Source organism: Vanessa tameamea, chromosome 11, assembly GCF_037043105.1.
Source record: "Vanessa tameamea isolate UH-Manoa-2023 chromosome 11, ilVanTame1 primary haplotype, whole genome shotgun sequence".
Lineage (NCBI taxonomy): Eukaryota > Metazoa > Arthropoda > Insecta > Lepidoptera > Nymphalidae > Vanessa > Vanessa tameamea.
Genome location: NC_087319.1, coordinates 11,926,742 through 11,949,788, shown reverse-complemented (window position 1 = coordinate 11,949,788; position 23,047 = coordinate 11,926,742). Strand labels below are relative to the sequence as shown.

At 32.8% G+C, this 23,047-nt stretch overlaps 4 protein-coding genes across 5 annotated transcripts; 2 read left to right on the top strand and 2 right to left on the bottom strand.

Annotated features, from left to right (window-relative positions):
* The first annotated feature begins 202 nt into the window (after positions 1-202).
* Positions 203-4,659, top strand: LOC113395309 (SCY1-like protein 2). The gene is made up of 6 exons (XM_026632887.2): positions 203-470; positions 550-1,385; positions 2,141-2,813; positions 3,087-3,306; positions 3,383-3,568; positions 3,692-4,659. Exons 1-6 carry the CDS (start codon positions 344-346, stop codon positions 4,209-4,211), a joined length of 2,562 nt encoding a protein of 853 aa, XP_026488672.2. The 5' UTR covers positions 203-343; the 3' UTR covers positions 4,212-4,659.
* Positions 4,660-5,637: 978 nt separating this feature from the next.
* LOC113395339 (uncharacterized) lies at positions 5,638-9,056 on the bottom strand. The gene is made up of 4 exons (XM_026632932.2): positions 8,474-9,056; positions 6,560-7,461; positions 6,235-6,370; positions 5,638-6,040 (listed from the first exon to the last, which is right to left on the bottom strand). Exons 1-4 carry the CDS (start codon positions 8,943-8,945, stop codon positions 5,757-5,759), a joined length of 1,794 nt encoding a protein of 597 aa, XP_026488717.1. The 5' UTR covers positions 8,946-9,056; the 3' UTR covers positions 5,638-5,756.
* A 304-nt stretch (positions 9,057-9,360) lies between these two features.
* LOC113395340 (vang-like protein 1) lies at positions 9,361-15,032 on the top strand. 2 transcript variants are annotated; one of them, XM_026632933.2, is made up of 6 exons: positions 9,361-9,464; positions 9,640-9,790; positions 11,270-12,241; positions 12,358-12,542; positions 12,618-12,730; positions 13,027-15,032. In XM_026632933.2, exons 2-6 carry the CDS (start codon positions 9,705-9,707, stop codon positions 13,333-13,335), a joined length of 1,665 nt encoding a protein of 554 aa, XP_026488718.2. In that variant the 5' UTR covers positions 9,361-9,464; positions 9,640-9,704; the 3' UTR covers positions 13,336-15,032. The 2 variants fall into 2 exon arrangements, with proteins under 2 accessions (XP_026488718.2, XP_064072252.1); XM_064216182.1 differs by lacking the exon at positions 9,361-9,464 and having other exon boundaries at positions 9,471-9,794; positions 11,273-12,241.
* Positions 15,033-18,176: 3,144 nt separating this feature from the next.
* Positions 18,177-22,801, bottom strand: LOC113395341 (protein artichoke-like). The gene is made up of 4 exons (XM_064216329.1): positions 21,502-22,801; positions 20,704-20,905; positions 19,131-20,278; positions 18,177-19,013 (listed from the first exon to the last, which is right to left on the bottom strand). Exons 1-4 carry the CDS (start codon positions 22,605-22,607, stop codon positions 18,755-18,757), a joined length of 2,715 nt encoding a protein of 904 aa, XP_064072399.1. The 5' UTR covers positions 22,608-22,801; the 3' UTR covers positions 18,177-18,754.
* Positions 22,802-23,047: the final 246 nt, after the last annotated feature.

The following is a 23,047-nucleotide window of genomic DNA, read 5'->3' as shown; positions in this document are numbered from 1 at the left end:
GTCAAAAATGAAGTGTGAATTTTTTAAATAATGGATAACAATATCATTAGTTTACTGTCTTAATAAAATTATCTTACAAGTATATAAAAAATATTTATATGAAATGTTGAATTATCAATTATTTAGGATGCTACGAATGTAACTCAATTAAAAAGTAGTTTCACCCAAATAAATAATTTTCTAGTTCAATTTTCAGTAATCTGGATTGTTTCAGATGTCATATTTAGTATTGACACTGACAGTTTTTGTCACTTGTTCATGATCTTTTTGGCTAATGCTACATTTTATCTTTTTTTGTAATGTTTCTACTTTTCGCAATACCTACGCGTTAAGCTAAACTAAAATGGAAGTATTTAACAAATTCTATTCGTCCGTCAGTAATACAGTGTCACAATTATCAGGAGTTTTACCAGGAAATCCAGTCACCCGAGAATTCGAAGCGACTCAATATATTGCTAGCGCTGGGCCTGGTAAATATACCTATATATTGTACATTCTTTATTAAAGCGAAAATATTATTATTATACACCAATTATATGTCTTTTGTAGGATTATTATGGAAAGTTTACAAAGGTTACAAAAAATCAACAAAGCAAGAAGCATCAATATTTGTTTTTGAGAAAAAACAATTGGAAAGATGGTCGAAAACAGACAGAGACATAATGATAGACATTTTAAAACGTGGTATTGTGCAACTAACGAAGTTGAGGCACCCTCAAATACTTACAGTCCAGCACAGCTTAGAAGAGAGCAGAGAAAGTCTGGCTTTTGCAACTGAACCAGTTTTTGCAAGCTTATCTAATATACTTGGAAATACGGAGAATATGCCCCAACCTGTACCAAACAATGTGATTAACTATAAACTTTATGAGGTCGAAATAAAATATGGCTTGATGCAAATAGCTGAAGGCCTAGCATTTTTACATAATGATGTCAAATTACTCCATCACAATATCTGTCCAGAATCTATTATTGTAAACCAACAGGGTGCTTGGAAAATATTTGGTTTTGATTTTTGTATTGCTAATCAAAGCATGACTGGTTCTGCACCATTTTGGCCTTTTACTGAATATTGTCAGGCTATGCCACCCTTGACTCAGCCTGCCTTAGACTATTTGGCACCGGAGTATATTTTATCTGCCTCACATTCCCCGGCAAGTGACATTTACTCACTAGGTATGTTCATCTATGCCATACATAGCACAGGTCATCAAACATTAGGCAACATTGGCAATGATTATGGGAAGTTTAAAAGATTTGTAAATGAGATCAAAAACTTGCCACCTTCTAGATTATTCTGTGTAAATGAGGGTTTGAGAGAATTTGTTAAACTTATGTTAAATGCCACTCCAGAACTCAGACCTGATCCGCATCAATTCTTAAAAGTAAGTATTCATATTTATATTCTATCAATTTTGTTCAGTGTATCAAAAAGAAAGCCAAGTATTTATACTTATTAATAAATAGTAACATTCTAAATAAATATCTTGAAAATATTCATAAAAATATTTTAATGGTAGTTACTCATTGTAAAACAAGGTATTAATAAGATTGAATTTTTTAATAGAGCTTGGTAATTATCTTACCTTCAGTGAAATATTGTGTCATATTTTTAAAAATTTAGAATTCACTTGAATTGTTAATATTATAAAATAACAATAACAATTTTATAGTATTATCTGAATTTTATGTAACATTAAATATACAAGAAAAAACTATAATGTACAAAATTCAGTAATTAAAATAGTCTGTTTTAATGAACTACTATGTAATATAACTCACTCAAAATATATTATTATTAGATATGAAATTTGAATATATAACTCAATTAATATAACCTCACCAAACAATGGTAGCATGGTTGCTAAAACACAGCCATTTGGTTATTATGGTGTGCTAGTTAAAATATATGGTTGTTCATCAAGAGGGAAAACACTAATATTAAATGTAAATATTGGTAAAATTTGTAGTATATTCTCAAAGAAAATTGGCGAAAAATGCACAAGCATTACATGGTCACTAATCTTGTCTTTTGGTCAGAATACAATATTAAGGAGACTATTTTTTTTAATTTTTTGTTAAAACTCATATTTTATAACTACATCTTAGTTATACTGCAACTGCCTTTTTTTGTTTTCAGATTCCATATTTTGAAGATGTTGGTGTTAAAACATTAAATTATTTAGACTCATTATTTCAATGGGACAACTTGCAAAAATCTCAATTTTACAAAGGCTTACCGCAAATTATACAAAAAATGCCACATCGCATTTGCATATATAGAATTTTGCCATGTCTCACGAAAGAATTCGTCAACCCGCCGATGGTTCCCTTCGTACTTCCAAATGTTCTACTCATAGCCGAAAACTCAACGAAAGATGAATACATAAAATATATCCTGCCAGTTCTAAAACCAGTGATGCTTATACAAGACCCAATACAAATATTACTAATATTTATGCAAAAAATGGAACTGCTATTGAAATTGACTCCAGGAGACGAAGTAAAGAGTGATATTCTACCAATGTTGTATCGTGCATTGGAATCAGACGCTCAACAAATCCAAGAGCTTTGCCTGTCGGTGCTGCCAACATTCGCTTCACTGATTGATTATCCTGCAATGAAGAATGCTCTATTACCGCGTATAAAGAAGCTGTGTATAAGTACGAACTATATTTCGGTTCGTGTAAACTGTCTTTTATGTCTTGGTAAATTGTTGGAACATTTGGACAAATGGCTTGTGTTGGACGAAATTATTCCGTTCCTACCACAGATACCGTCTAGAGAACCGGCTGTGCTAATGGGAATTTTGGGTATGTTTGTATCTATTTAAACATGTTATAGGAATACTTTACTTTTTAATCTAAATTAATCATATAAACTTTGCTATTACAGTTTATCAATTTTAATTAATTATCCTTAATTTTATCAACAACTGGACCTAGGTGGGATTTCAGTTTGTATTTAATGAATAGCTTCCAAGTTTAATTTAACAAAAGCGTAATTAATCTTTAAAATTCTAGTTTATTGTAAAATTTATATAATATAAAAAATATTTCAAACTGTATATAAATGTTCCACTGCAGGTATTTACAAGTTAACTCTAAGTCATAAAAAACTCGGAATAACGAAAGAGGTTATGGCAACGAAAGTTTTACCATTCCTAATACCATTATGTGTTGAAAATGGGTTAACATTGAACCAGTTTAATGCTCTCATTTCACTCGTGAAGCAAATGATCTCTAAGGTGGAGGCTGAGCATAGGACTAAGTTGGAACAACTAAACTCCATACAGAATGAGTCGAAGTGAGTATTTTTAAGTCTAAGTATTAACCCAATTCAAATCATACGATAATTATACGTCATCATTATGAAATTTTAGCGTAATGGAACAGGCTTTGACATCATCAGAGAATCTTGTACCAGCAGCTCCTCAAACAGACATAGATAAAATGTTCTCAGGGCTCGGCATTGATCCCTTTTCATTTAATAACAAACAAGAAAAGAGTGAACCGTCTGCTCTGAATGTTAATGAAAGTGGGTCTCTTAGTATTGAAGACAAACAGAGGTAAGAATAATAAACAGATACAGTTTTCTTGCAAAACCCAGCAGCGCCATCTAGCGATGAGTAGTAAATTTAAGTATGAGTAATTGCTTATTTTGTTTTAAGAATTAGTATTTTCGTTTTCAGAATAGCACAGCAACAAGAAAGTGCCCGAAAGTTTTCCCGGCAGCATCATCCGCACGTAATTCCTGCTCCTGTAATCGTTCCTCCTCCACAGCTTTCCAAACCAGTCGACCTAACCAGTTCATTACTCCAGTCCAATTTAAACCAATTGACAACTAGGCCTCTTCAACCAGCATCAAGCATAAGCCAACCAACACCAATAGTTACACAAACTGTACCAAACTATAATCTCAATGTTGGCAATTCTTCAGCTAATCTTGGTTATCAAAATAGCAGCATCCCCTTTGATAACCAACTCGCTTTACCTTCAAGTACAGGATGGACTCAACCGATGGGGAATTTTACAAATCCAAGCGGTAACTTTAATAATAAATGGGCAAATAATCAAAACAACCAGAACAGTATGAAACAAGACTGGTCAGCCTTCGAATCTCTTTTACCTAACCAGAATCAAAATAGTACGAACAATAATAACCCCGTTAAAAAGTTGAACGCTAGTGAAATGATGGATTTGTTAAGTTAAATTGAATTAAATAGATTTATTTTAATACAACTACAATTACTATGGTTAGTCTATATTCATACGGCGCTAATAATAATTACACAGTTAAAAGTATAAAAGTCAGACAGGAGCTAATGTAAAAAAATAACTTCTAATAAGCCATATGAAATTAAAAATTATTGTCAAAACAATTTCTACACCAAGTTTAACAACTTTGTATATTACACAGTACATAATCTAAGTACATAGTTCATTCGAAATCAAGAATCAATCAAATCTGAATATGTAAATATTTGAACTTTTTGTTTAATCTAGTATGTAAATTGGCATTTAATTTTTATTTATTTTTGATACATCACGAAGCTTGGATAGATTATTTGAGTCCTTAATATGTATACAAATCTGTACGCAGTGCCATTATAATCGAATTTTATAGTTATTTTTTAAAGTAGATTATAGTGGGTTTTATTTTTGGAGCATCAAATAAGTTTAGACTAATTGGTCTAAAGGTCTTTATTTAACATTCCTATTAGGTTTAATTCATCAAATACAGGTTTATATTTAATCTTAATTCATTAAATACAGGTTAATTTTTTCAGTATAAATAATTTTAAGTCTGTGTGAGGGTCATGTAATACCACAAATTATTTATAAAAAATATTTATTCGAATAATTAAATAGATTGATAGTATAAATTACATTTTATTTCGTTTTTTTTAATCAAAATGTTAATAAAAAATTAAGTATGTTAATATAAATAAAATTGCATATATTATAACTACTCAACAATAAAATTACGAACTATAACATATAATTCATGACTAAAAAAAAACTATTTTACACATCATAGAAAGTTTGTAAATATAGCTTAATTGACATTTTCATTATTATTTCTTATGCTATAGAAAACCGTAATTATTTACTTAAATTTTACTTATATTCTAATCTGTGTTATAACATATTTCATTCGTATACTTAATGTAAGCAATGATCTCTTATACAATAAATAAAAAAAAACGTGTATTTGTTTCATTTGTACAATGACATAAAATTCAGAAATTATACTATTAGTGCATATTAAATTCGTTTTACGGTAAAATAATTTTATGAATAAATTGATATTGAGTTGTAAAGTTGAGTCTGCTCTCCCTGCGCCACTTTACGAATAAAATAAGCAGCGTGGCTTGAAGATTTTGTGGTAAATATCAGGCGATATTAATGATAAAAGCTTTCAAATTTGTACTTAATTTGCAATTGATGGATGGCACAGCCAGAACGGCATAATGTTGCCAAATATAATTTTGAAATTATATTAAAAACGTCACTTTGACAGTAAATGCGGACCCAACGGCAGAGAGAGTACATGGTAGAAGATAAACAATCCTTAATTTTTTATAGTTTGATCCTTTTTTATAACCTAACAAACGTTTGAGAATTTCATTTAAAACATACTTTTGTAAAGTTAAGTCATCATAAATAAATAATTTTTGTTTTAGATGTCAATTGAATTCCTAAAATATGTAACCTATTTTTTTAGTTTATTATTGAAATTATAAAATTAGCATATTATCTCCTTCTTCTAAATGAGGCTGCGAAGAAAACACATGCCGTACCTGTCTGTAAGAGGCTGGCAATAAAGAAACATGTTTTGTATTCGTAATTATACACAAGTGACCACACCATTATAATGATGGCGACGATGGCGTTAGCTGTGGTCATTGTCGCAGTTGTGTCGAACTCATTAAGCGCGTTGTAAAGCGGCTGTTGAAGAACGCTTGATGCTGCTGTTGAAAAACTTGCGAACATGCACCAAACAGTCAGGAAACTTTTGTTTATTGAAAGAGTTATACCTGTTAAATAAAAAAGTATAATTACTGTATAGTACAAACATATTATGTTGAAATTGTAATTTTTTCATAACAATATATTAATGATTGGTTTAAGCCAAAGATCGGCCAAGTAAAAAAAGTTAGGATTATTCTGATGATCAGATTTTCAGTGGCGGCAACTTGTCTGTTATCGAAGCTAAATAAAAAAATCTCACCGTAAAAGCCAATGGCACCACAAACGCAGAAGGTAGCGCATAATCGCGCCTTTTCATTTATGTTTTTCGGTAATGCAATGCACAGCATTACAAACATGAGGGCGGCCCCATGAGCTATCGCTGTCACCGACGCTACCTAAAAACCAAATAAATTTAATAAAATGTGAAAACAAATGTGTAATAAAATTATTGTTCTTCTGAACAGGTCAGTTGTAAAAAAACAATATGACAGTTGTATAATATCATTAAGAGATTCTGATTATATATGGTCGCTATGGTAAACATGGTATCTATTTAAATGGTCGAGTGAAATAATTTTACTTACCGACCAAACGTTCATCGATGTATTTAATTCCCAAATCATCGCAGGAAACACTAACCCTAATATAAGTATGGAAAAAGTAGTGCACAAATGTAATAACGTATATAAGTAGAAATTCAAGTCGAGTAACATATTCATGACCGTTATAAAGTTCTTTTTCAAAGAAGCTGTCCTTCGTGCTGTTCCTGGAGTTATGTCTGACGTAAACACCAGACTGTTTGAAGCAGCATTTACTGTTGTTTCCCTGTAGAGAGGCTGAGGATTTTGTCCATCTCTGTCAATATTCTCCAATTCCTGATAACCGCTTATTCGACTATAACTTGATATGTCGAGAGCTCCGAAGTCTGACGAAAATCGGTTCGACGAAGGACCATCGTACATTGCACTGAAATCTGATGAGAATCTCGCTTGTGTGTTATTTTCTCTGTGTCGCACCTCCGGGTCGAGAATTTCTTTTGCATCTCGCCTCGAATTGAAAACGACAACGTCAGTTTCTTCGTCTTGAGTCGAGACTACATTTTCGGCGACCGTAGTTGGACTTCTGCTTGCAACTTGTGTTTCTGTCGGCCTTTGATTTGGATTTGGATTCTGATTTGAAAATATAACTTCGTCATCATCTTCAACAGCTCGGAGCATGTTATAAGTTGTTCGAATGACTCTTTCGATATATACAGGACGGGTGTAAGCGGCAAGGAAAAGACAGTTTTGCATAAGTATAGCTCCATAAATCATAACTACTATATCACTTGTGTAAATAGTGCAGAGATAACCGACAAGAAGGCACGTTAATACATTGCCAAGGGAAGGTGCCATGCGTACGAGTCTTTGCGCAATCGTAAGTTTGTCTCTGAAGTAGTGAGTGATGATGACATCTGTTTGTTGACCAGTTAAAGCGCATCCTGCACCTAAAACAGATTTTTAGAAATTTATTAATAAGAGAGTAATAAAAATAGGACCTGATTATCTGCAAATGCGATTAATTCGGACCAGGGAATGGTATTTCGCAAATTAATTCACCAGTGTGAAGTTGCGGAGTAGACTGGTATTTCATATGCGAAAAAAAACACTAAGCTATTGAATTTTACAGCAAATTGAGTTTATTCCGAGTCCAGTCTGTTATACAACGTAGTTATTTTATACTATATAAACTATATTATAGTTTATTGCGGTGCGGTATCTCAAATCTTTCGAATATGAAAATGTTTTCCGGGAATTAAAATAAGTTAAAATGTGTTCTATTGTTATGGTTAGTGATTAATAATATGAGTCAGCGAATGTAGTAATTTCATATCATCCGTAATTGCTGTAGAAATGTCCATGAACACAAAATTTTACCTAGATATATTTTTAATTTTTAAAATATGTTCAACATTTAGACATAAATACAATGTCTACAGACCATGGCGTTTAAACGTGTGATCTTAATTTAAAATTTACTTAAAAAATATAATGCGATGTGATTTATTTAAAAGTGACTCAAATTTACGGATAAATCAATGCTTTGAAATATAAGCATGTATTTACTTCTTACGTCCTTCTGGATTGTTTAAAATAAGTTTATATTAAGTTATATTAAGCAATATATAAATCAATTAAGGTTAGTGTCAAATAATAGTAAATGTGAATTGAAAACAATTTAACATAAATATTAAAATAACAAGTACTTCAATGAATTCGTTTGTGCAAATACTATGCCGACGGCTCAAATCAATACCTTCAAAGATAATTTAGGTTAGTCGATATAATGTGACGGTCATTAAATACAATACTTTAACATATCTGCTTAATCGCATACAAAATATTACATTGTTATACTCGTCACATAGCGTGTGTGTGACCTTCATAAACAATGAGACAGAACAATGCCTCATAATACTCGCGTCGAAATCAGGCAATACTATAACAATTGAAACTTACCAGCAAATATTCCCGAAAATATGTTGACAATGTGGTTATTACTGTATGTGCTTGTAGAGTAACTTGATAATAGTACGCCAGCCACCGTCAGACACAAGCCAGCTAATGCAGTAAATCTTGGCATATTGAAAATTTTCACAACAGCTCTGCACCATGACTCTAGAAGTAGCCTAATCACCACCATAATAACGGGCATAAGTGCTACATCAACGTCCCATATCTTCATTTTTTCGCCTACTTCATGATCCTCCTCTCGTATCGATTTTAAAATTACCAATCCATATAAAATTAATATTGTAGGCACGGTTATATGATACACTATCGCCGAGAAGACAATCAGCCATCCATATCCCCCATCTGGAGGGGTTGGTCCGATTTCTGGTTGTGAAGCTACTACTCTGTCTAAGTACAGATCTTCCACTCTATTTTCACCACTTTCCCTTTGGGTGTTTTCATTTTGAGGATCCTCCATATTTTTAAGAAATAAACAATACCTTCATGTCTAAAATGAGCTGGTCAATGATTTATGTACTAGATACGGACGTGTTATCTTATCATTATCACTTCTTGTAATCTAGTGCTCTAAATATTTCTTTCGAATTCACCGCCACACTTTTATTTGTCTCTGCAAAATGGTTTGTATAACTCATAATAACATTAATTACTGCATTATATTTACTAATAATTATATTTGTTAATAATATGTAATTCATAAATACTATCGTGTTATTTTTAAATTGATTATAAATATAAACTTTTTAACATATTTCAGAACGGATGTTATACTAGTATGTTAAGTAGAATGGAGAGAAACGTTGATGAAAGAAGATCATATTATACGCAACGTAGTATGTATGACAGAGACAACATAATTTTAGGTTATTATCTGTCAATGATTTTCGTCGTATAATATTCAATATGAAATTGTCTCGACGACACCTGTAAACGACGCTCTAATTAGAAAATCCCCTTAAATATCAATAATGCAAAGGTAATTTGCGTCGGCGAACAGTGAACTCAGAAATTCAATAACTATACTAGTGTATGAGGTCGAAAACGTAGTCTATATAATAAAAGCGGACTTGTTATACGTGCATACTTCCGTGATGTAGAAGCATTTTAATTGCTCCGATTTCGTGATTTGATTACACGGTGGATTATTGCAGGTTTATAGAGAAAACTACTCATGGATAATGTGCGGGGTCGGTCGTGACTGTGAAATAGTTTTACAATGGAGACTGAGTCTGTGAGGTCGGAGATAAGCAGCCGATCTCGGCGGAGTTCGAGACACAGGCAGCACACGCATCGCAGCACACGGTATGTTTATTTAACGATGTTATAATTATCCCTTAATAGTAGCAGCTAAATGTATACTCTCCTCTAACTAATTAAGGTTTTTATATACAGGAAAGTTAAAAGTGTAACCAAATATGTGTGTTTTTGCTGCATTTACAAGTCAAACAATATTAAAAAATATATGTGACTATAGTTTTATGGACCAAAATTAAAAGTGAACAAAATGTATTAAACTAAATTGTTTAAATAAGTGCATTTGTTTTTTTAAGAAAATAAGTCATACATTTTCATTCAAGTAGTTTAACACAACTTTTGTATTGTCATTTTACAATATAATTAAGTCATAATATCACAATTGGTTAAATAGATGTACACAATAACCAAGTACAAATTGTAAGTTAATTTTCATCTATGCATAAAAGAGTTGATTTTAATTTAGAAAATGATTTTGCTTGGTTAATATATATATGAAACTAGTTATTAAGCCCCTGTTTTGCTAGGTATTCAATATAAAAAGGAGCAGGATCGACAGAATTTGTTGATTGATCATACATATATCGATAAATGATGATATAATAATAATAGATTAAAAACATTGGAACAGTAACTTAAGTTGTATTAGTAGATATTTAAGAGGACAAGTAAACAAAATTATTGATTTGTGCTATGAACTTATTTTGTCAAAAACCTGCAATAACATCTCTGTATGGTCAAAGTATGTTTCTTATTGAACTCAAGTAAAAATGGTATATCTTTCAATCATTCAGTCTGCTTCTTTTTTTTTTAATACACATCACAAACAACGAATAATAATACTCTATAATACTTACAAATAAGTATTTACTTCCAAATTAAATTTATTCCACAACTAACCAATTTTGTTAACACATACATAACAATAAATTTATTTTTATTTATTTATTTATATATTTTACCACAATACTGTTACTGTACAATTAAATGAAACTACTATATACAGTAATTAGTTTACCAATCAAATGAAACCTATAGTTTTATCAATTTTTAATTACAATTTAATGTTACTCAAAGGAATTGTATTATAATTTATTAGATAGTGTGCAGGGATAGTTATTTATTCAGCCATAATTTTATTTATCAGCAATACATTACCATTCAATACTCAAATTAAGTAAATTGTATAATGTATTATTGAAATTTGCATTGCCGTTGAAGGTGCTAAGTTATTAAGTGTCTTAAACAATAGCAATCCTATTTTACATTATATAGCATAATTAGCTGATGAATAGTTAACCGAGTTTTCGCTCTATATCATCAGTAAATAGCCATTAAATAGAAAAAGGTAAAATAATTGTTAAAATATACAACTGCTTAAAAGTTCCATACAATTTCATTTGCAGCTTTGAGATATTGTGACATTTTTTAAATATATCCCTCCTGCGGATATTCTGACTTGCCAGCATGTTTGATTACAATAACATAATATTTTCATCAATTTTAATATATATTAATATATTTTAGAAGTTCCAAATCCCACAAAAAAGACTGCATGGACAACACAATGGCACCATTCCAAACCAGTGTGAACATCAATCCAGAAATAGGGAGAGATGGTCAAGAAGTCATAGAGGTTCAGATCCTGCCTCAAGATGAGAATTGGGGGGAGAACACCACAGCTGTAACGGGGAATACATCAGAAGGCTCACAGTCTATGGAAGATGTTAGCAATTGGCCAATGGATTCAGACAGTGGGCTAGGTTTTGTTTGTTCGAGATATTTTGGTACCACGGTCGCTTTAGGATTATCATTTGTTTCGTTTGTGAGCCCACTAGCAATGGTAGTTTTGCCAAAGTTAGGTTTCTTCCCCGGCCTGTCAGAGAATAAAGCCATCCAGCCCAGTCAAATCATTCAATTGCTTTCCTGCACTGCTGAGTGTAAAGGTATATTATTATCATTAGCCTTCAAACTAGTTTTATTAGCTATTGGCATATGGGCTATCTTTTTACGCCCGAGGAACGCCATATTGCCAAGAATATTCGTGTTCAGAGCGATGATGCTCGTGATTTTAGCAGTCTGTACATTTTCCTATTGGCTCTTTTACTTCGTACAAATAAATGAGGCCACGAAAGCTTTATCCGTCGGGGAGGAGGCGATGGACTATACCTCTCTAGTTTCCTACGTGTCCAGTTTTGGAGATACGTTGATCTTCATACACTACGCCGCGGTCGTGCTGATGGAGATACGACATCTCGAACCCGTCTATTATATTAAAATTGTGAGAAGTCCCGACGGAGAGAGCAGATCGTACTCCATCGGCCAGCTGAGCATACAGAGGGCGGCCGTGTGGGTCCTGCAGAAGTACTACACGGAGTTTCCGATATACAACCCGTATTTAGAGAAGATTCCAATTTCGAAGTCGCAGAGAAAGGCCCAGGCCAGCATAAAGTTCTACGAGGTCGATTCGACCACCAACACCCCTTCGGGGCAGACCAGGTGAGCGTTCTACGAGAGAAATGCGTATACAACGATTCCGGCTCGTGCATTCCCTTCAGTACGAAAAGCGATAAAACTCGAAGGAGTGCAGCCTGACGCCTCGGCCCCGCCCGCAGGTCGACGGGCGGCTCGTGCGCCGGCAGCGCGGGGCGGCGGCGCGACTCGGGCTCGGCGCACAACGAGCGCTACTACGAGGAGGCCGAGCGCGAGCGGCGCGTGCGCAAGCGCCGCGCGCGCCTGCATTCCGCCGCCGAGGACGCCTTCGCGCACGTGCGCCGCGTGCGCCTCTCCGCCGCCAACGGTCAGTGCGCCGCGCCCCCGCCCCCGGCCCCGGCCCCGAGCCCGTCGCCCGACTAATGGCGTCCCGTGCCCGCAGGCGGCGCGCTGGGCCCGCGCGAGGCGGCGCAGGCCGTGTTCCCGTCGCTGGCGCGCGCGCTGCAGAAGTACCTGCGCGCCACGCGCCAGCAGCCGCGACACTCCGCGGACTCCGTCAGTTAACGGGCTATAAACATTACTGAATACTACCTACTTATATGCTTGCACTCATTCCGCAAAGCGATGCAGTCAATATTCAATGTTTTCTATCGCTCTTAGGTTTACATTAACGTAACACTATCGCTAAATAGTGCTTTATAGAGGCCTACTTAATATTTTTGCCTCCTGCGCTTTATTTGAATATCGCACCTGTATTCCGCTTTACATCATGTACCTAATGTTCGCACAATTGATTATATAATTTTTCGATTAAAATATAGAAATATAAATCTTTTTTAACTGATTCTCAGGTTCTGGCCCATCTGGCTCGATGTCTCTCTCAGGACGCTTCGCCCCGGGCCTTCCTGGAGCCTTTCCTCGTGGAGGGTCCCGTGCTATCCGCGGAACAGGAAGCTAGACCGATTCAACGCTGGTCTCTGATATCAGACGAGCTCCTCGCGAGACCCCTAGCTGACAACATAGAATTCCAACTCAGACAAGGTGACGTATCGCTCATATGTTCTATAAAACAACTGCCCAAGTTCAGTCTGGCCGAGGAGGTGGTGGATCCGAAGAGTAACAGATTTATACTCCGGCTCAATTCAGAGACCTCGGTCTGACAAGAGGAGTACTCCGTTCAGGATGGACATAGACTTGTATGACATATGGAATTTATTTAGTTCTGATTGTTATCGAAGGTTCTGTTGCTTGAAATTACAATGTACGCTTTATAATAGCGCTGATGTGTTCTGTAAGCCTTCCAGAGTAAAGACTTAAATTTTAGACCGTTTTGCTAGTAAGTTATTGACGAAAAAACTATACATTATTATCTATACAAATGTACCATGTGTTCATATCGAAAGTATGCGCTTTATTGCTTCGAAGGTTAGATTTTCTTGAGACCATCACAACCTTTATAAAATTTGTCTAAGAATTAAAAATAAAATTTTAGAAAAAAATATAGTTTAAAAATAAATTCGGCGAAAGAATGTCAATCTCATATTTTTTATTTTAGATATTTATTTGAAATGGCAACACTTAAGCCGTTTAAGTGTTAAGTTAGTTGCCGTTAAAACTTAATTGAAAGCAGTCGATAGTCGAAGGAGAACTCGAAATATTTCATACCGGTTCTCGAACTTTTAACCACAGACTGAATATATAAAATACTCGAATCCAGTGATCTAAACCAGTATATAATAATATTTTCCATAATCTCATCGTGCAATTACGAAATTATATGAATCTCATCTTAATAACATTTGAATTTCGACGCCATTTTGTTTTGTATAAGACTTAAAATGCATTTAATACATTTTTACTGTTTACAGTTATGTATATTTGTGTCATATTTATCGTTTTAAGTAATTATTGTAAGATTTAGTTAAGTAAAGGAACGTAATGCACAAATTTTAATACAAACTGTAAATGTAAGTAGGGAATAGATTTTGTTTTTGCCGAAAAAATTAGTACCTTAAATTTTTTTGTTTTTTTATTTTTAAATTATCTAATATCATAAGTGTGATGTTACTTTATTTAAGTTAAATAAAACAAATTGTCACAAACAAAACTACTGTTATATAATAAAAAAATAAATCGTCATATCCGGCCAAGTAAAGTATTATTATTTAGTATTTATAATTGCACATACGGAACCACGTTACGTGTAAATTATAAACTCTTGTATATTTTTTTTTGTCAAAATCTAAAAGATATAACCGTAATAATAAAATTCAATGTAAATTGTATTTTGCCGCCATTATTATTTTAAATATTTTCATTCCGTTCATTCGGACGTTCTTCGATTGATCGAGACAATATTTCAATTTAGATTTAAGATATCTGCCAATTGAACATTTACGATATTTGGATCACGAATGAAATGAATGGAATGTTTTTTTTTTAATTTATAATCTTTAATATTGATTTTTTTTTTCTGCCTGACCTATAAACTGGTGGGCGAGTCTTACACTGTGTGCTGTGTATTTAAGCACTGGCAACTAGATAAATTATATAATATAAATAATTGTATAGACATATATATCTTAGTTTTAAGACCATATCATAGTTTAAATTAAATATTTATTCACGAGGCAATGTTAAAAATATCCTATCGGTACACGTCTATTTTGTAGACATTTTAAGGATCAAAGAGGAAAACTGTGTTTAATGTTATTGGCGTTCTTGAATAAAATTGTATCTGAAGTCAAGAATTATATAAAACTTTAGGGTTACTGCAACATAATTATAGTGTTGATAATTATACCAATTTTAATATCAAATTAAATGTTAAATAACAACGTATAGACGTCAAAACTGCACAACCTAAATAAATAAAATAAATAAATAAACCTTTAGGTAGAAAATCTTGGACATTCATTAACTATGTAGCCGTCTCAATTTGATCGATTTTGTGCTTTCGACTGCAAAGTATATTCGCCTTCGTATGTTCTCAAAAAATTGGTACAATTATGAATGGTTATAGCAAATATATAAACTGCCACGTATAACAGTCTTAAATCACCGTAATAGATGTAAATCAAAGCTTCTATTGTATTCGATGTATTCTTGGCTAAATTGACCAAAGATTGCTTCACTAAGATAATTGTAACATATCCTATTAAAGACTTACAATATAATAATTATTATCGTGGAGCAGAGTGGTGTTGGAACCATATGTAAAGTAATTGAAAAACTCAAACGCATTTACTATCGTCCGTAGTTTGACGCCTGATTTGACAAAATATACCCAATTAAAGCTAAATGGGCAGTCAATGACAATTTTCAGACAATAGGGTATTTTCGGTAGTGAAAAATAAATTATGAAATTTGATAAAATTAAAATATATGTAGAAAAATATTCCGTAAAATTCGGAATCCAAAAACGAAGAGAAAACTTCAAGGCAATTATCGAATCAGGCGTCAATTTACTTTGCTAACAAAAGTAATGTAAAATATAAAATGTAAGTAATGATAAAAGACTTACTTTATGTATTATAGTGCTTCAAAGTAACGAATGCAATTTTTTTTAAATATATTTTTTTTTTATGAAATCGGGACTGTTTTTAAATATCGAAGGTTAAAATGCATTCCATACTTAACAGTATTGAATAATATAATGTTTATGATTAAAAAATGTCTATGATGCATTCAATGTTTTTACAATATACAGATAAGTGTATTATTATCTGTAGTATCATTCACCTGTGTATAGACTATAGACTGATGAAGTGTCATGTTGCTCAAATCGCAGCCTTTGTAAAACGCTTGTGCCTGTATAATATAAGTACATAGATTTCGAGTATTATGATAATTAGCTTAGAAGATACATGTAAGATGTCAATATGGTTAATGATGCTCATACACATATAGAAAACAGTTCGAAATTTAAAAATATTTACCTTGCTATGTTGACTCAATTTTAGTTTTCTTTTCAGTGAGTGTTCAGGGAGCATTCATAGACCATGTCTGGTCGGGGTTGTTTTTTTATGTAGAATAAATTTTGAATTGTGAATTGAAGGAGTGCTATCCTCCTTTACACGAATTGTGTTCAAAATGACGAACGCATATGTTTTATCGATATTATTGGAATGTTTAGAGAATTTAGTGCAACTTTATATGCAACATATTTGACGGAAAGAGATTTTCACTTCTATGAAGTTTAATCATAAATTTAGTTAAAATTGGAGAATGATAGTTAAATAATTTCTTGGATAGATTAATAGGGGGGAAATATGGAACCACCTAGATTATGAAAACTCCCGAAATGACTTATGTTATATAAAGAACAGCGCAACTATTGTTTGTTAGGAAATAAAAAGCACAACTTTTATATGTAACATTTTTAAAACAGTTTGTACACTTTTGTATTTTACAAATATATAAAGTGAATTTTAATAATGATTTTGATTTTTAATCCCACGCTACTTTATTTTTTTTTAGTGTAGTATTAGTTTTTTTATCTAAGTGTTGCCAATTAATATTTATCACGATTGTTGTTTAGTTTCGGTCAATATTTTGAATAATAACGACAAATTAATTAAAATAAGCCAGAATAATATGAGTTGTATAAATAACACGCATGCATATTGTTTTATAGTTATTTTTTCAATGAATCGCAGCGACATGTCCAAAGATTTGTGCTTGGCACTGCAGCCCGTACTGACAACGGCACGAGTCGCGAGCGCATGCAACCGTTCACAATGTTTAGGAAACAGATTATCAATTTTTCATAAGCCCAGATCACCCGCTCTTCTATTCATAATAGTAAACCTGGTGACTACAGAGCAGTAGAACTGCTGACGGGCTTTTCTTAACAGACAATAATTAATTGTGTTTATATTGTCAATGTTATCAACGTGGAAAAAGCGATTAATAATATTAAAAATGGCGAACAAAGTAACTTATTGTATTTTAATCTATCTAAAAATACATCGCCAACGTGGTCTGACTGTTCCTCTGTTCAATGAGTTACAGAATTTCCTTCATGTTATTATTCATCATTAACTCGAAAAGTTCAGCCGCTGTTGGGAGGGTTAGGATCTGTTCTAGATTGATTCATCTAATCATATTCTTATATTGCGTATTATCTTTCAATTATATCATTTAATTTAACACGAAGTCCTTAAATATGTACAAATATGAATTAAAATAGTTACTGTTTAAATCGACCGCGTGCAATGGTGGCAAGAATGCTAGCAGCATTTCCCCGTTGAATCGCAATTCCGATCCTCTGGGCAAAAAACGAACCACCTCCTGGCACCAGTGGAGGCAATGAGGCGAGGTCTTATACTTTTAATGAAGCTTTGTGCACTTGCACTACTCCAAGGGTCAATTAAATAATTATTTCATTAAAACAAATTATGTGATTTTTGATTCTATTATTACATTTTTTACATTAACAGCCTGTAAATTTGCCACTGCTGGGTTAAGGCCTACTCTCCCTTTCTGGAGAAGGTTTGGAGCATATTCCACCACGCTGCTCCAATGCGGGTTGGTGGATTTACATGTGGCAGAATTTCGTTAAAATTAGACACATGCAGGTTTCCTCACGATGTTTTCCTTCACCGCCAAGCACGAGATGAATTATAAACACAAATTAAGCACATGAAAATTCAGTGGTGCTTGCCTAGGTTTGAACCTGCAATCATCGGTTAAGATGCACGCGGTCTACCCACTGGGCCATCTCGGCTCTGATTATATGATTTAATGTGTTTATTTAGCAAATTAAAACTATTAAGACATGATATTCAATATTAAAAATTAGAATTTTGATCTACATTTTTTGTTTCCACAAGGATACATTTTAGGTCTTTGTTTATTGTTATATAGTTAATGTTATCGTGTTGTTTTTTTATTTTTTAAAAGTTGACAGATAACAAGCTAAATGTAACCTAAAAATTGTTTATCATTTTCACTGATAAATAATTTTATTTTAAGTGCAAAAACAAAAATAAATAAAATGTTTAGTGGGTCACTTATCTTTTATTGTTTTATAACTTAGTTTTAAATTTATTGAAATCCTTATTGAATGGCTTATGATTTAATGGTAGGGGTTTTGTGCCCTGGGTAGGTACTACCTACTCACCGTTTATTCTACTGCTAAACAGCACTTTTTATTAGTACTTATAAATAGATACTTATTAATATAGAAGTAAATTACATTTTTGGTTCCCAAGATTGGTGGCGCATTGGCGATGCAAGAAATAATTTACATTTCTTACGGCGTCGATGTCTATGGGACCTACTCTACATCTATGTTATACTAATTAATAAATAAATAAATAAAAACTACCAACGCCATGTGAACATTACTTCAAGCTGCTCTTAGTGTGATCAATGAAGGTATATTGGCCCAACGTCGACCGAACACACTAGTCGAACGTATACGTGGCTTAACGTAACTGGCGAACTGGATGATACTTAATTCGTATAGGTAATAATTATGTCTAATACTGAAGCATAATTGTACTGTAAGATTGACTATAATTATACTTTAATAGTATTTTCATGGTTTTGCAAAATATGCTCTAAAATTAATATTTATCGATTTTGTATAGGTGCGTGTACTGGCAACACAGTGTAACCCGCAGTTGGAACGGGTATGTTATTTACAAAATTACACCTAGATTGATATTTCGGCAGAAACAGGAATATCCACAAGGCTATACTAGTTAATAGCACACAAAAAGAGATCACAGCTATGATTGTGCCCACATTGCGAGTATTTGCTGGACACGAAAAATATCTTTCCTTCAAGTCGAAAATCCGGCTGTTGTACAATGGTTTCGGTGTAAAGCATCTGAAAAGAAAGGAAAAATGTAAAATATTTTTCTACCTAATATTCACATTTTCAACTATAATTTAATATTTTGTAAGATTTATGATCTCTAAAAACAGTGATTAAATCGAGACATACCTTAGATGTTCGTAATCTTCTTTTTGTATTTGTAATTTCTTTATCCACACAAGATTACAATCACAATTCCAAAAGTTTCCCTGCAGGTCCAGTCTTATCAATTGTCCGAATGGAACTTCCAACTTTTGGTCCAGTGTTTTTAATCTCGATCCTTTCAAGGATAAGTTTTCTAACGCAAAATCGTCAGCATCCTCTAGTATTTCTTGCCCAAAAGCCATAGGGCTGAATTCTGTAAGGTTTCTATTTCTCTCAATTTCTAAATTTTTAAGGGCATGTAAAGATGCAAATGCGTAATCTGGTATTTGTTTTATCTGAAGATTGTTCAATTTTAATTCTTTCAAAGCTAATAAATCGTCAAAATCCTCTCCAGATATTTGTGTAATCGGATTATCAGATAAATCTAAATATTCCAGTGTGAATGGTATCTCAAATACATCCACTAAATTATTGTTTGAAATCACTATTTTTTTTAAATCGAACGCATCTACAAAGAAATTTTCATGGACAACGTTTAGATTTATTCCACTTAACGACAGTGATTGTATTTTATGCGTCAGTCCATACCCGCTACGGTCGAACAAATTATTGTCTTCAAGACTGGCTCCAAGGTCGTTATTGTTTAGAATTATTTCGTTCAAGTTACCTAAATGATGAAATGATATTTTTTCGAACGATGTTAACCTATTATTAGCCAAGTTAATATATTCTAATTTTTTTATATATTTAAATGCGTCTTCGTGTATAACTTCTAACTCGTTGTCACTCAAGTCCAGCCTTTTCAGTTTTGGTAATTGCAATGCATTTTCTTTTATTTCGCGTATTTGATTACAATTGAGATACAGTTCCGTCAACGTATTGGATTGGAGCAAACCCGAATTTCGTACAATAGTCAAATTATTTCTTGACAAATCCAATGAATACACTGTTTCCGGTAGCCCAAAGATCCTGTTTAAAACAGCAGGGTCGTAAGAGCATACAACGAATTCACCAGCAAGATCCCGATCACTTTTATTATTGTGTCGACACACGCAAAAATCACTGTCACAGAGCGTTGTACTTTGAACTTTAAAGCTATATGCAATAAGAGCGAAAAGTATATAAAACGTTCGCATTTTGTTTATGTGATGATTCGTCTGGTGCCAAGTACATTATGGTAGATGTGTGGTGCGATTGTTATCAGCGGTAACGTCAGATAGTCGTTATCACTGATACCTGTTTGATTGTTGGTCATTTCACTCTGTTTGCTTTGTAAAAGTAGGTAAGAATCCATTGTTATAGCGTATAAATGTAATCGTATACTTAGCTTGAAAGAAAAAATAATCAACTGATAAAAATTCAATTTATTACAAAATTAAATACTGAGTTAGATACTATTAAAATGTTTTATTATTGTATCGGTTTTTGATGGTTTAGACATATTTAATTAATAATTAATAAAACATTATAATTAATAATAAAACACTATTATAAATGAAAATAATTATTATAATGTCAAAGCCTCACAATAATTTTAGGAAAATACACTTGTATATACACAAAAGCGTGTAATAGATCGGATTTAATGTCATTAAAGTTTAGAATATTCTTGCCTATTCACTTTAGGGTCTGGGTGATATATAAATACATAAATCCAGGTGAAAGTTACAAAAACAAGTAACGAATAAAATACGAGACCAATTGTCTCGGATTCGTTCCACCACGACTTAAGACAAACGAAGTCTTTTTCATCTAAGTCGAAAATTTTTTTATTATAGAGATAGCTTGGTGACCGGCATCTGAAACACAGTTAATAAATAGGTTATCTTATAATTTGTACATGGCGCAGCTGGATCTAGAGAGTGAAAATTTCAGGGACATCCCCAAACATAGAGTAAGGTGAAATTAGAGAGAGAAAGTTTGATATCCGTTTTGATGCTGCGTTGATTTAATTTAGATGTTCATATAGCGTACTTTTGTTTATTGTTATTATAATTTAGAATGTTTTTTAAATATTTTCGTATAATATTACAGATTTTGTATTGACTAAATTAATTATTTCTTTTTTAATCAAAAATATAAATATTATAAACGGCTTGTATTGACTTGATCGAGATATGCACAGCACGTTACAGTTAAGAACTGCTAGTACTTACGACCTTCATATCGTAAGGTGACATAATTATGTCATGGCATAGAATCTAAATATAAATGGTCAACGAACGCTAGTGTTCATTACAGGTTATTTTATGTAGAAGATCTCTTTGAAGTTGTGTTTATAGTTTGTGAATAAGAAGCACTTCATCAAATAAATTTGTTTACTTCGAAAGGATGAGTAAAATAGTCAACGTGAATTACTAAGAGAGCAATAATGATTAAAATAAGCGCTTCTCACCTTAAATCATCAGTTAAATCAGGAGCTATTGATAATTTCCGTAACCAGGCAAGTCGGCAGTCACATACCCACGGATTCTGTTGTAGGTCCAATCTTTTCACCTTCACAAATAAAACTGACAATCCTTTGTCGAGAGTGGAGAGATTTGAGCCTCTTAGTGTCAGGTTTTCTAGGTAGAAATCATATGTGTCACTCAACAATTGTCTGCCAAATGTTAAATTGCTGAATTCTTTTAAATTTTTATTATCTTTCAATTCCAAATTAGTGAGCATTAATGTTGAGAATACATTTTGGGGTACCTGTTCGATGACTAGATTGTTGAGTTTCAACTCTCTCAAATATACCAAAGGCTCCAACAAGTAGAAATCATTTGATGATACATTTCTAATGGGATTATTGGAGTAATCCAAATATTCTAAGCGCTGAGGTAACTTTACAAATATTGTAAGATTATTATTAGATATTACTAACTTCCTCAATGTTTTGTCAACTGGTTTGAAATATTCCAAATTTAAATGATTTAATTTGATGCCGCTGATAGAGATACTCTGTATATTTAATGGTAGCCCGTAGCCTTGTTCATCAAACAGTGATCTTGTTTCTATATCGTCTCCTATATTATTATTGTCAAGAATGATCTCTTTTAAATTCACCAAAGAGTTGAAATTCAGTTGACTCATACTAGTAAACTTGTTACTGGCGAGATTCAAATATTCCAACTTTGTAAAACTTTTAAACAAATTAGGATTCAATTGTTCAAGTTCGTTTTCACTTAAATCTAATTTTTTCAGTTGCGGCAATCGGTTCGAATATAAATTTATTTCTTTTAAGAAATTTCTGTTTAATAATAGTTCAACTAATGTTTCTGATTGGAAAATACTCGCAGGTTGAATGCTTGTTAAGTTGTTTCTGGACAAATCCAATGTAATGAACGCATCTGGTAGAATAGGATACACTTCAAGCAATCCTTCGTGGGAGGAGCAGTTTACTACTACATCGACTGTAGACGGTCCACTTTTCTGCTGGCAGTCACATATGTCACAAATCATTACACCTTCACTTTGAAAAAAAGCTATCACGATGAAAAATAAAATGTAGGCGCGCATTTTTATAAAACTGTCACAATCACTGTATGAATATTATTCTATACGATGTAGAACTAGATGAACTCTAAAGACGTTCTAGAAATGAATCGATATTGTTAATATAGATTTTATGACGGTAATTTAACATTGAACTTTGGCATATGAACTAAATCTAATCAACTGAACGATCAAATTACTTTAAATAATAATATGTGTACATGACTGTGAAACTTTATTTTTATATTATGTAGATAATAATTATTCTTATAACTCATATTTATAAGATAAGGAAACATACTGCAAGTGTTTCAAACCGTATGAAAAGCAGGCGTGCCACTTTATTGTACATATTACGAAGCCCTCACTACGTACACAACGTGCTTTATTTATTTTTGGGATAAAGAAAGTTATATAGAGTAACGCTTATTAAAAATCAGCAATGGTATAACACGGCAATGCTG